The sequence below is a fragment of the Scyliorhinus torazame genome, chromosome 12 (assembly GCF_047496885.1).
Source record: "Scyliorhinus torazame isolate Kashiwa2021f chromosome 12, sScyTor2.1, whole genome shotgun sequence".
Lineage (NCBI taxonomy): Eukaryota > Metazoa > Chordata > Chondrichthyes > Carcharhiniformes > Scyliorhinidae > Scyliorhinus > Scyliorhinus torazame.
Genome location: NC_092718.1, coordinates 172191973 through 172206393, shown reverse-complemented (window position 1 = coordinate 172206393; position 14421 = coordinate 172191973). Strand labels below are relative to the sequence as shown.

Sequence of the window (14421 nt, the reverse complement as noted above, 5' to 3'; positions counted from 1 at the left end):
CCACAGGGCTTGGTGTTGGGACCCTTGTTGTTTGTGTTATATATTAATGATTTGATCAAGTGGGAGGCACAATTAGGAAATTTGCAAGATGACACAAAGAACAGGCCGAGTGGTGCACTTGTGGAGGATAGCTATAATCTACAAAACAATATAATTTGATTGGGGAAGTGGGCAATAATGTGGCAGATGGAATTTAACACAGAGAAGTGTGAGATCATGCATTTAGGGAGGTCAAACAGTTATAGGGAGTGCACAATAAATGGGAATATACCAAGAGAGGTAGATGAAGTGAGAGATGTTAGTGTACAAGCACACAGGTGCCTAAAGCCAACGGTTCAAGTAGACAAGGTTGTTAATAAAGCCTATGGAATGTTCTCTTTCATTGGCAGAGGTATAGAATATAAAAGCAAGGACATAATGTTGAAATTGTATAATACACTGATGAGGCTACAACTGGAGTATTGTGTGCAATTCTGGTCATCACATTACAGGTAATTGCTCTGGAGAGGGTGCAGAGGAGGTTTACAAGAATGTTGCCAGGGCTAGAAAAGTGTAGCTACGAAGAAAGATTGGAGAGGTTGGGGTTATTTTCCTTGGAACAAAGAAGGCTGAGGGGTGACTTAATTGAGGTGGACAAAATTATGAGGGGAAGAGATAGAGTTCACAGGATACCATTGTTTCCCTTGCTGGAGAATTCTAGAACCAGGGGACATAGATTCAAGATCAATGGCAGAAGGTGTAGAGAGAACACGAGGAAGAACTTTTTTACACAGAGGGTAGTGGGAGTCTGGAATTCGCTGCCGGAGTTGGTGATAGAGGCAGAGACCCTAAACTCTTGTAAGAAGTACCTGGATGTGCACCTTAAGTGCTGTAAGCTGCAGGGCTATAGGCCGGGTGCAGGAAGGTGGGATTAGAGAGGGCACCTGGGTGTCCTCGGGCTGGCATGGACAAGATGGGTGAATGGCCTCCTTCTGTGCTGTATCTTTTCTATAGTTCTATGGTTCTATGAGTCACATGAATTCATGGAATTATTATTTTTAAATGTAGATTAAACAGCAGGATTTGTCCGTGGTTGGCTTTCGAGATATCTCTGAGTTCAGAGTTCAACGGTCAATTTTTGTCCTTGATGCCACAATAGACCAATTCATGAAGTGAAAGTGTTCGAGAAAAGATGAAGAACTCGAGGTCCATTGCAAAATTTCTGCTTCTTTTATACGTGATGCAAATTTCAGGAAGACAAATGAAGGAAGGTTCGATACAATTTTTTTGTGCCGTTTGTGAACTAGAATCATGAGCCTGATTATAAGTGAATAAAGCTTCTCATTCAGTAGCCAGGATTTGACTTATTATGGGGGCAAAGAGGACTGTCACAAAATGAAGGAATTGTGACTTGAGTATAACGGGCAGGCTGCATATTGAGAGAATATAATCTATCACAGTTCATGACATGAGGACTATGCATTGTACATGTGGCACCTTGCACCATTGAATAACCTACAATCTACAAACTCTGATGGTAGGTTCGCAGGCTTGTCTCTGAGAAGAGGAAGTGAGGGAAAGCTCAGAGAGCCCCTTATTAGCAATGTACTGCAAACTGCAAGATGTTACTTTTATCTCCAGCATCTTTTCTACTACTTTCCCAGTAGTAGGTGAATGTATGTCCAATATTTGTCGTGGTGTCATATCTTTCATTACATAATACCGTTTCAGAGACTAAATGCTGACGCTGGGACTGAATCGTGTGAGTTCTATGGCCCCAAAAGCGGCACTGGTCCCGGAGCAATTCAGGACATCTTAATGGGATTGCATAGGCGCCACGTGGAATTTAGTGCAATTCCAATGTACGCTGGCGTGTGATTCGCCGGTGTCGAGATTGGCACTTGAGAGCCTGACAAGCAGGAGCTGCAATAGGTGCTCCACTCCCCACACACCCTCAACCCAGCCAAGACGATGGCACTGCTTGGGGTCAGAGGATACCTAGGAGGTGGCCTGGGGAGACACCACTACGACCAGTGGCGCTAGGTTCACAATGGCGTGCGCAGCCGCATGGCTGCCTTGCAGGTTGCGGAAATTGTGGTCCATGCCCGCCCATGCCGACCCCATGGCCCACCTCTTGGCTGCTCCCCGCTACTCTCCCTGGCCTTGGCAGAAGCCCCCCGGCCAGCAGTACAACTGTCAGCGCACTATAGCGAGGTTGGGCACTTATCGTAACCCCTCTCTCTCCCACAGCAGCCACAGCGCCTGTTTCCTGATTTAAGCACTACAAGTGGCAGAGTGGTTAGCATTGCTGCCTCACAGCACCAGGGACCCGGGTTCAATTCCTGCCTTGCGTCACTGTCTGTGTGGAGTTTGTAAGTTCTCGTTCTCCCCGTGTCTGCGCAGGTTTCCTCAGTGTGCTCCGGTTACCTCCCACAGTCCAAAAATGAGCAGGTTACCTGGATATGCCATGATAAAATTTCCCCTTCGTGTTCAAAAGGTTGGGTGGGGTTATTGGGTTAATGGGATAAGGTGGGATTAGGTAAGGTGTTCTTTGAGAGGGTTTGTGCAGACATGATGGATCGAATGGCATCCTTCTGCACTGTAGTGATTCTATGATTCTAAGTGGACATCACCATCAGTAATTCCTCCTGAGAGCATCACGGGGGGGGGGGCCCTGGAAATTGCCGGGTCGGGTCCGTTAATGATAGGCCAACTGCATTTACTGTATATTTTTCATGCCCATGCCAGCATGCAGCATGGAATGCATTCGCGCTGCTGTCGGGGCACCGGAGCATGGCATTCCGCCGGGCGCCCGATGCCGGCCTTGATTTTTGTCTGATGCGCAATTCTCCGTCCGATCACGTTTCCTGATTCCAGCGTGGCTGGACGGAGAATCCAGCCCATTGTCTGACAGAATGGAATTGGGCAATGTTCAACTGGGACATGGCAAATCTAAACTCACACGGTCACAAAACTCCCAAGACTGTCCGTGAATGTGATTTGTTTTCCAGTTGTCATATCAGCTACAATCAATGTCTTCTTTGGGTGCAATTGTCAATTTAATGTCAAAGAAAAGAATATTTTTTTACTAGTTTTTAATGTTAGTTAATAATATATACCCCAGTCCTGCAGAGATTACACGCAAACCATCAGAAGATATTGATTTAGATTTTATTGCAACCATAAGAAAACCATAAGAAATTTGATCAACATTATACACAGAATGAAACACCAATTTGCGTAAATAGTCAGAATTGTAGCTCAACATTTTTGAGTCACATCTGATTTTTCACCCAGGGTCTTATTCTTTCCCACAGCTGCCATTTATGGTGACAACAATAAACACAGTCAAACAACTATCACAAAGTAACAATGCTTTTTAATATGTCAATACATTTGAAGATTGTTCTAAGTGCAAATCTGTAAAATCTCAAAACTGAGATCCAAGCTGGGGAAAGTCTGAGAGTGATCTTTGAGCTTGTTTTGTTTGTGATAGTTTCTGATTCTTTGAGCAATGTAGATACAGCCAATCGCCAATCCACAGGTTTGGCTTCTCTTCATTCTAAATCTGGCATTTTACACAGAAATTCAGCTCCCCAAAAGAGAAGATAGGTAAATCCCAATACACAAGATAAATCTATCCCAGATATTTTGCTTTCTTGTTTTGCAGACAGGCCAGATACAATTTTATAACAGAGGGCACCTAGGTGGGGCAGAGGGATGCACAGACTGATGGAGTTAAGAACAAAGCCCATATAATGTGCACGGGGCTTCTTCCCCTTTGTCAGGGTGAAAGATCACCTGGAACTCACCAGCTCTAAATTATTTGTTATTATACCCGCCGACACACATTGTTGGGTTTGATCAGAATCTGAGAAAGCATGCAGTTACCATTGCAAAGGCCATACCAGAAGATTGATTTTGAATTCAAGTTAACCTTGTAACAGCTGTTATACCAGAAGCCACCCTTGCAACTTTGTGCACAGTTTGACCTTGACAAATCCTGGTCTCGGTCGAATGTTGAAAACTTCATGTTATCATGTACACCGCTCTTCACAGTTCCAATCAAAGCATTACCTGCATTTCCGGAGTATCGACCTAAGCTCAGTTGGTAACCACTTCTTTCATTCCCAATGGCAAATGAGTCATAATAGGCAACACGCTCTCTACCCCTACTATCACAAATCAAGAACATTACTTTGTAATTTCCCTGACTTATGATCTTAAATATATATTCATTTCCCAGCCAATGATCCTGAAGGATATTGCCAAACCCAAACTTGTAGGCTGTCCAGGATTCCTTCCAGGTAATTTTAGTACGCCGAATGTTCTTTTGAATCGTGGTCCATCCACCACCAAATCTGCTCAATTGACAATACACAACAAGTGGAGGGGACCCGTTAGGCTTGATGACGTGAAGTCCACTTCTACCTCGGACAGCACTGCAATCCTTGGGATAACCTGCAATATGGAAGATAGAGTGATTGATTTGTTGATGAAAGGAGAGAGGGTTGAGGGATAGGGATGGGTAAGAGTGGTGGAGAAGAGTGCAGAAGAATGGACAGAGGTGTGAGACCAGAGATGACTGAAAGAAGACAAGTAGGAGGAGAAGGCAAAGTGAAGGAGAGAGTGAGAAAGAGGACAAAGTGTGGGAGAGATGAGGAGGAATGGGGACAGAATAAAAAGTGGATGGGAGAATGAGAGAGTGGGGAGCAACCATCAAGGGAGAGGAGGCAGGTGAAAGTTGTGTGGGAAGAGGAACAGTAAATGATGAGGATGGATGTAGACAGAGACGGGGACGGGGCCAGGATGGAGGGGAACAGATTGTACAAGAAGGGTAGGAAAATTGTAGAAGAGGAAATGAGGGCAGGGAAGTGTAAATGAATGGGAAATGAGGGAAGGGATCAGGATAGAACAGGGAAGAGAAATAACAAAGAATGAAGAGGTGAAAAGAGGACAGGACAAAGGAATGAGCAGAAAGGAGTGTGGAATGGGAAAAGCGGGAAGAGAGGTGAGTTGAAATGGAACGGAGATGTCAAGACCATGTAGGAGGTGACCAAGGGAGGTTAGGTGAAAATGGAAAGGGAGAGTCTATCTCAATGACAATCTGCAGCCTATTTAATCAAAGGGGGAAGGGGCTGTCGGTATTAGTTTGGACCTCAGTGGACAGTTGGGTGCCAGTAAAAGTTTTCGCTGAAAGGTTAGGACTAAATTTGTGTATCACCAATGGGGAAGACCGTGGTTTCATATTCACAAACCTGTCCCTGGCCAAGGTTTTAACTAGAGTAGATGTTTTTTCAAGTTCCAGCAAATAGTGGCTACAGAAAACTGTCACGTAACTTCGCGCTATTTGCCCACTGAGACAACCAACTCACTATTCCTTCACCCAACCTATAAATATACATGGTAAAAGCTAAGAACCTAGCACAGAACCCAGGGAAACCCCACTCGCTATATTCCTCAATTTAATAACCATTTCCTTAATCTATACTCCCGCTCCTATAGTGTGAAAGATTAATAGCTTTTGGTGAGTGATGAGGGGATACAAGTTAAGGGTTAGGTGCAATTTCTGAATGTTGGCTTCACCCCATGTGGGCAGTGATCTTTTTGGTGCAGTGCATTCCTTTATTTCAAAGAGAACTGGAGTCAGCCTGAGCACTCCGGATTCTGTGGATAGTCATTGCCATTTTTAACCATCTGAGAAAGATATTGACATTTACTAATGATGCTCTAACTCTGCTATGTTAATCCTCCTGTTCCATTTAGCAGGAGGCTCCCAGCAATTTTAAGGAGTGTCTTAAAGCAGGAAAGTGAGGTAGAGAAGCGGAGCGTGGACGGAATGAATTCCAGAGCTTGGAGCAACTTGAGCCACAACCACTAATGGTGAAGCAATTCGATTGGGGATGCAAGAGGTCAGACTTAGAGAATTTTAAAACCAAGACTTGGTGTAAATTAACACACGGGCAGCAGGGAATTGGATGGCCTCAGGTTCATGGAGGATATACCAGCTATGCATGGGTGGAATAACCAAGTCGACGGGTAACACTGTGAATAAGAGTTTCCACAGGAGATGAGGTGAGAATGGGGCCAAGCCAGCCAATGTTACTGAGGGGGAAATAGGTAGTCTCAGTGATGGTGGAAATATGAAGTCAGAATCTCATATTAGGGTTAAATGTGACGCTAATATTGCAAATAAACTGCCTTAACTTTACTGTTGCCAAGGAGGGCGATGGAGTCTGACTCTATTCTCACAATTGCTTTTGGGTCAAGCCAGCCAATTTTGGTGATTAATCTTGAACAAAGATCATAAGGAAAATTAATTGAGCTCATTTTCTAACCAGAACCCCATATACTAACCAGATGGAGGTCTTACTCGGATACTTCTGGTGGTCCTTTCTTCAGCAGGTAACATGTGCAGGTTGGCTATTTCCTCGTCACAGTTTGCAGCACCCATTGCAAGAAGAATGATTGCAGTCAGGACACAACCTGAGATTTACAAAACAAACAGCGTTACAAGTCATGAGACAGTTACAACAATTGGACAGAGACATACTGTGCAAGAACCAGAAAGGGAGAGCCATAGTATGAGTTAAGCAGTAATGGTGCGAGCTTTGGAGAGAGGCTCAATGCAAGACGCAGGAAGCTGGGAAAACACAGTTGAAATTGGAGGGAAATAGTCAAGAGAGAACCAGTGATTGAGTGAACCAGAGAGATTATAACCCCCAAAAATGGGAGAGTGGGAGGCGGGTGAGATGTAAATTTTTGAAATCTCAAACTCAGTCCCAGCCTGCCTACAACCTACCCATGTTGGTTTAATAGAGGCTGGACAAGGAGCAGTTAACAATTTTGCATCTAGCAGATGGGTTAGATATTCAAATACTACAATGAGTGCAGGTGCCTTACTTTTACCTTCCCGTAAATTTTTTAACTGAACGGTCAATAGGTCAGTGTCTTTACAGCACTGCTTATGGGCCAGGAGGAGCAGGCGTACTGACCCCTGGTCTGCCTACCTCCTTGCTTAGGGTCAAACTCCACCACTCCCCCTCACCTATATCAAGGACTGGAGACTCTTCCACATCAAAGGTCAAGCTCCCACAAGCAGCTGCAGACTCCAACCCTGCAACTGTGGCTTGCTCTGGATGTCTTACTTGAATGTTTGAATTAAGACTGTGTTAGATACATTCTTGATTGATAAGAGTGTAAAAGTGTATAGGGGGTAGAGGGGAAAGTGGAGTTGAGGCCACAAATTTGATCAAATGGCAGAGAATTTAAGTGGCCGAATGGCCTACACCTGTTCTTAATTCATATGTTCACTCGTCTGTTTATATTAGCCCATCAATCAGGCGGACTTCTGAGCAGGATTCAAAAGAATAATCATGTTGTGGATTTGAAGCTGAGAAATGTGAGCGGAAACCTGGGGCGCGATTCTCCACTCCCACGCCAAAGTGGCCGCGCCGTCGAGGTTCACGACTGCGCGAACGGCCCCGATCCCGACCGATTCAGGGCCCGAAAAAGGGCTAGGATCGGGGCCAGGAGAACCTCGGGGGGGGGGGGCGTTCCACGAAGGCCACGTCATCACCGTGCAACGCCCGAATGACGCACCGCTGCGTCATAAATTGCGCGAACCGCGCACAGAGGACCCGGAGGAGAATTGAGGAGATGGCTGAGCCCCGAAGAGCTGCACCGAGGTTCCGGGATACGGACCTGGACACCCTGGTGGGTGAGGTGGAGCGGAGAAGGGACACCCTCTGCCCAAGACGTGGGCATCGCCAGCCATCCAGCGCGGTGAGGCGCGGCTGACGGGAGGTGGGCACTGCAGTCAGTGCTGTGGGGCAGACCCCCCGGACGGCACGACCGCACCCGGGCTGCCAGGGTAAGTGCCATGAGGGTGCCCCCAGGCTCCCCCCCCCCCCATCCCCCGGCACGGGGGGGGGGGGGGAGTGGGGTTGGGGGGGAACGTTGGGAGTGTTCGGGGGGACTGGGGCATCAGGGGCGATGTTGGGGGGGTCACGGGGGGTTGGGGGGGGGGTGTTGGGGGGGACTGGGGCATCAGGGGCGATGTTGGGGGCGTCAGGGGATTTGGGGGGTCACGGGGGGTTGGGGGGAGGGCGTTGGGAGTGTTGGGGGGACTGGGGCATCAGTGGCGATGTTGGGGTGGGTCAGGGGGTTTGGGAGGGTTTGGGGGGGGCATTGGGAGTGTTGGGGGGGACTGGGCATCAGGGGCGATGTTGGGGAGGTCAGGGGGTTTGGGGGGGTCACGGGGGGTTGGGGGGGCGTAGGGGGGGTTGGGGGGGGCGTAGGGAGTGTTGGGGGGGGACTGGGGCATCAGGGGCGATGTTGGAGGGGTCAGGCGGCTTGGGGGGGCCAGGGGGTTTGGGGGGGTCACGGTGCCCAACTATCTACTCGACCCACATGAGCCCCGGGACCCCCCTGGAGCGAACCCATGGCGTGCTGTCTCCTGAACCAGCAACAATGTTGCCAATATCTGCATGCCCTGATGATACCCGCCTGTGATGCTTTATCCAACCCCCCCCCCAGGACAAGACAGCGCATAACCAGCGGGAGCGCATGAGAACCGGAGGGGGTTCTCCGGTCCTGCACCCTCTAACCATTCACGAGCAGAGGGCCCTGGACCTCGCTGGGGGATCCGCCACCCGGGAGGTCGCGCCATGCCAGGTCGGAGGCGCAGAAGCAAGTGAGAGAACCCTGCATGTCCTCTCCACCCCCAACCCGTCATCGCCCCCCTCACACTCTGGCCACTGCACCCCAGATCCCATCCCCCCTCACACTCTGGCCACTGCACCCCAGATCCCATCCCCCCTCACACTGTGCACGCACCACCACCATACGCCCGGGCCACCGTGTCTAACGAACCCCAAATCTTTTATGTTCCCCAGGGCCATCGTCCGAACCTTCAGGGACGTCTCGCCCAGGAAGCAGCGCAACGCCACCCACCGCAACGGCACCCAGGGACGCATGCCAGAGGTTGCCAGTTGGTCGGACAGGAGGGCAGACCTCACAGTCTGGGACACAGGACCGGGACGCTGAGACCTCCGGGACAGACATTAGTCAGGGGCACAGGGTGGACAGTCATGCCGAAGCCCACATCACGGCCACACACCCGCTGGATCGAACTGGAGGTCAAGACGACATGTCCCGCATGGAGCTTGCGCCTGGCCATAAAGGGGACCAGTCCACACCAGACTTCTGTACAGATGATGACCTCGATCTTGCGGCACTGCTGTCTCCCACACCATTCACCATCACAGAGACACTCACCTTGGTTGGGCAGATAAGTGATGAGGCTCCCGGGTCACTGTCTGGTGCGCACCCCACAGCCGAGCCGGTACAGTAGGTGGAGTTTGGAGCAGTCGAGGGGTTGGCTGGTCGGAGGGCAGCCCAGGCCCAGCAACCAGCTGCCACTCAGACGGTTCCCGGGTTCCTGGATGTAATTGACCCACCCGGACAACCGATGCGTATGGACACCCAGGGACTGAGTAACGGGATGAGGGCCATCTTCCAGGACCTGCACACGCAGCTGGAGGAGTCTATCCGTGTCCAGGAGCAGGGACTGGTGCCACTCATCGCAGCCACCCAGGCCGACACCGCACGGGTGGCAATGGGTGAAGGGGTTTTGGCCATGGGTCAGGTTCTGCAAGGCATTGGGCTTCACGTGCACGCGTCATCCATGGCCCAGGAGCGGGCTGCCCTCCCACAGGTAGCCATGCGCCAGAGCCAACACAACATTGCCGCCGCTCTCTGGGCCCTGGCTGAGTCTCACCATGTGACCACTGTGCACCGGTAACCGCTGCATCTGCAGCCACTGTGGGCCGTCCGACTCTACGCTGCCGGATGGCAAACTCCAGAGCTGCGGCTCCAACCACGGCAGTAAACATCGCTGTCTGGTTGGCATACATGGTGACCTGCCGGAGGGTGGTGGGGGGCAGAGAAACGACATGTTACACGGAAGTTCTTCCACACCTTGTCAGCCGGGCTGCATGGGATCCCTGTGTGCCCCGGTGGCCTGGTCGCGCTGCAGACACGCAGCCAGCCTAACACCTGGTCACTGTCTGCGCCCAACGGTCACTTCACACCGTACTGCTCACCACTGTGCCACTCGCCTGTGCCCATCAGCCACACGCACCCTGCGGCTGTGTCCTCGTCACTGTCCTGCCATATCAGGGCGGCTGATATGTGGCATCCGCGGATGGACAATACCATCCACATTCTCACGCCACCCCCCACAACCTGCACACTCTCCCTCACCCCCCTCCCACCTGCACACTCTCCCGCACCCCCCCCACCTGCACACTCTCCCGCACCCCCCCCACCTGCACACTCTCCCTCGCCCCCCCCCTCCCACCTGAACACTCTCCCGCAACCCCCCCCTCCCACCTGCACACTCTCCCTCGCCCCCTCCACCTGCACTCCGCTCCCTCACCCCCCAACCTGCACATTCTCCCTCGCCCCCCTCCCACCTGGACTCCGAGCCCTCACCCCCCCACCTGCACACTCTCCCGCACCCCCCCCTTTGGCCGCAGCCTTCTCGGGGAAGCCGACCCGGTCTCCGGGCGCTGTGCTATAGTCCGCTCACCTCCTCCCTGCTCAGCGTCAGCCAGCACGACTGGCTGACGACTTTAAATAGCAGGTGTGAACGGCGACGGCGTGAACTGGGGTCACGCCGTCGGGACTTCGGCCCATCCGGGCCTGAGAATAGCAGGGGTGCCGGAGAATCGCCGTTTTGGGTGTCTCGGGCGATTCCCCGGCCTGCGGCCTGCGAAACTCGACCGTGCCGTTCCCGCCGCTTAGGAGAATCGCGGGAGGGCGTCAGACCGGCGTCGCGGGAAATTTTGGCGGCCCAGGCGATTCTCCCAACCGGTGTGGGAGTGGAGACCGCGCCCCTGGACTTCTGGGTTTCCTGATCGAAAACCTACACTCCATGCTCAGAAAGCCACCCTGAGCGTCCCAGGTGAATTTCTCAACATCGGAATATTCAGCCCAAAGAGACTCCAATGAAATATAGATAGGTTAAGTGGGTGGGCAACGGTTTTGGCAGTTGGAATACAAAGTGGAAAAGAAGAATAGAAAGGGAAAGTTTTATTGAAATGGAGAATTATGGAATGGTTTCCCGGAGGGGTAGCTGAAAATCCGTGTCGGACTCTGTGACAATTGGTTAAACAGTAACTGGCAGCTGCGAAAATCGATCTTGTAACGTTGTTTCCACATTCCTCAGAATGCTGAGGCACTGGGGGATCTTTGTCCTTGCACACAAAACACAAAAAGTTAGCAGACAGGTACAGCAAACAATTAGGAAGACAAATTAAATGTTGACCTTTATCCTAAGGGGGCTGGAATATAAATTAAGATAAGCATGTCACAACTGTGCAGGACAGAGCACTGTGCATGGTTTTGGTCTCGTTATTGAAGGGGTTTTCTTAAAGGGTGTCTTTAAGACAGAAATGAAGAGGAATTTCTTCTCAGGGAGTTGTGAATCTTTGGTATTCTCCACACAGAGAGCTGTGGAGGCTGACTAATTTAATAAATTAAATGCTGAGATAGACAGCTTCTTGAATCACAGGGAAGTCAGAGATTATGGGGAACAGGCAGGAAAGTGAAGTTGAGTTCAAATTCAGCCCTGCTATGACATTATTAAATAGCAGCGGGAGTGTGAGGGGCCTTATTGATCTACTCCTGCTCCTATTTCTTATGTTCCTAAGACACGCTGTGAACAGACGTCCAGCCCTCTCCAAAATCTCCCGAAACTTGATCTCCTCCAATCATATCTCCTCCCATAACCCTCTAAATCCACATGATCTTTCCACTCCCCCCAATATCTCTCTGGTTTTCCCGTTATCTCTTCCACCTATGACACCACCCACCATCCAACCCTCACATTTGATGATCTCCTTCCCAGAGTCTCCTTCCCTGGTTCCACCTTTGATGAGTTCCCTCCGCCTTCCCCCCCAATCTCTGCCTCTTCACCACCAATGTACCTACCTGCTCGTCAGCTGCCGTCCTGTGCCTGTCAGTCAGGCTTGGGAGAACAAATTAAAACAAGCCCTGGAGGTAAAGCTCCACACCTTTTGAGGAAATGTGCACTTTCAGATTTCCCAATACAGCACTCCCTCTACTCCCAAATGCATGACTCGGTAATTCTTGAGGCCAGGTGAAAGAGAAAGAAATAATGTGTGTCAGGAAGAGTGAAGTCAAGACCGGTAGAAAGAATGGAGTGAGAAAGAAGGAAAAGTGAGTTGGTGAAAGTATACAGAAGGCAGCCTGAGAGAGAATAAAGTTTAATCGGTTAATGGGCTAAATTAAATCTGTAGATTAGCTGAAATGCTCCTTTTTTGCTTTATCAATCTTAAATTTAAATTTTAAATACAAAGATGTGGTTTGGCCATGGAGGAGGGGCCCAAAAACAAGAGGGAGAGGGCAGAGTCAAAAACAACATGCTGGGCGACACACGCGAGGGCCAACCAGCCACAGGAGAGGGAGGGGGGCAAAAACAGGTAGTCAGCCAGAAAGTTCCAGGACGAACATGTATGTATCTACACTTGTCTCACTCTGCCGCGCCCTCCCCCCTCTGCCCCCAACCACCACCACCCCCCCCCCCAAGAACTCTGTGTATATATATACACAAACGTTGACTTTATCAGTGATGATGGAATTATGTACTATAAAATATGAAAATTAATAAAAAGATTTTTTTTAAAAGACATGGGGCGGGATTCTCCACTCCCACGCCGAAGTGGTCGCGCCGTCGTGAACGCCGTTGAGGTTCACGACGGCGCGGAACGGCCCCGGTCCCGACCGATTCAGGCCCTGACGATGGGCCACTATTGGGGCCGCGTCATCTACCCGCGCCAGGCCTTGTCGCCCGTGTAAAAGTGGTGCCGCATAGATGACGCAGCCGGCGCCGCATAACGGACGTCATCCGCGCATGCGCGGGTTGGCTGGCGCCAACCCGCGCATGCGTGGTTGCCGTCCTGTCCAAATCCGCCCCGCAAGAAGATGGGGGACGGGTCTTGCGGGGCCGCGGAAGGAAGGAGGTCCTCCTTCAGAGAGGATGGCCCGACGATCGACGGGCACCGATCGCGGGCCACCCCACATTGCAGGTGAAGCCCGGTGCAGGATCCCCCCTCGCCCCCCCACAGGCCGCCCCCCCAGCGTTCACGCACCGCCCACAACTGCAGCGACCAGGTATGGATGGCGCCGGGGGGAACCCGCCGTTTTGGCCCGGCCGCTCGGCCCATCCGGGCCTCAGAATAGCGGGGATGCCGGAGAATCGCCATTTTGGGTGTCTCCGGCGATTCTCCGGCCTGCGGCCCGCGAAACTCGACCGGGCCGTTCCCGCTGCTTGGGAGAATCGCGGGAGGGCGTCGGACCGGCGTCCCCGGAAATTCTGGCGGCCCAGGCGATTCTCCCAACCGGCGTGGGAGTGGAGAATCGCGCCCATGGTTTGCTCATGATTCTGGTAGAGAACAGCTTTCATTGTCTCCAGCAGTTTCATTCTGAGCAGCAGAGAAAGCTGGTCAGGTGCAATGGTAACAATTTCCCTGTTCTAATCCTTTAACAGTTTGTGTGATTTGAACAATAAGCGAATGTCTCTTATTTTGTGCTACACCTTAGTCTCCTTTTCTGTTCTCCTGCAGGTGACATTCACAAGCACCTATCACTTTTTATTATCTTGGCCAAATGGTCATTATTTATATCTGGGCCTGGAGAGTATATTCAATAGGTTATCCATCGTGGACACTTAAACCCTTCCTGATTCTGTCCTTGTTGATATTTACACTCACTTACCAGTTGGGGCACAAGTGTAGGAACAACTGATTATGGTCTTTCTGACCCCGGGCATTTGGAGCTACTTACAGTGCTTACTGCCATCTAGGTTTCTTGTTTCTGATTGCTACGCTGCAAAGTGCTTTCATATGGGGATGTTGGTAAGGATCAAATTAGTATTGACTAATGCACTGCTTAGTCAAATAACCTGCTGCTATTCATTATATAGACGGGCACAGGAAAATGTCCTCTTGGGGTGAAGTTCTGAGGACCACTGTGAACCTGCAGAAATGTACCCTGTAAGAGTCAGCATCTTGGAGAGGACAAAACTGGAAACAAAATAAACTCAACTTTAAGAATGTTTTTGTTTAGCAGAAAGCATCGAAACTCAGACTCACCCATTTTAGTTGCCATCCTGCCTCAAACAGCGCAGACTAAACTCAGCACTGAAATCTCTGTATTTATGCTGAGACAAATGTATTTGCATAGACACACCCACACAGTGCTTCCAGCAGTTTACACAATACGCACACTTGAATTTGGTAATTTGATATTGACACTGGGCAGAACCCACTAAACATTATTTTTTTAAAGTAGAATGTCCGATTAATTCTTTAAGCATTGCAGCCATGATCACCAGATTTTTCCCATCCATCTCTT

At 50.5% G+C, this 14421-nt stretch overlaps 1 protein-coding gene across 1 annotated transcript; it reads right to left on the bottom strand.

Annotated features, from left to right (window-relative positions):
- Positions 1-3169: 3169 nt before the first annotated feature.
- LOC140387256 (fibrinogen-like protein 1-like protein) lies at positions 3170-14197 on the bottom strand. The gene is made up of 3 exons (XM_072470211.1): positions 14160-14197; positions 6337-6465; positions 3170-4440 (listed from the first exon to the last, which is right to left on the bottom strand). Exons 1-3 carry the CDS (start codon positions 14173-14175, stop codon positions 3812-3814), a joined length of 774 nt encoding a protein of 257 aa, XP_072326312.1. The 5' UTR covers positions 14176-14197; the 3' UTR covers positions 3170-3811.
- Positions 14198-14421: the final 224 nt, after the last annotated feature.

Coding starts and splice junctions, on each gene's coding strand:
- LOC140387256 (XM_072470211.1), bottom strand. Junction 4,441..6,336: donor CCGAGTAAGACCTCCATCTG/GTTAGTATATGG, acceptor TCCATATTGCAG/GTTATCCCAAGGATTGCAGT.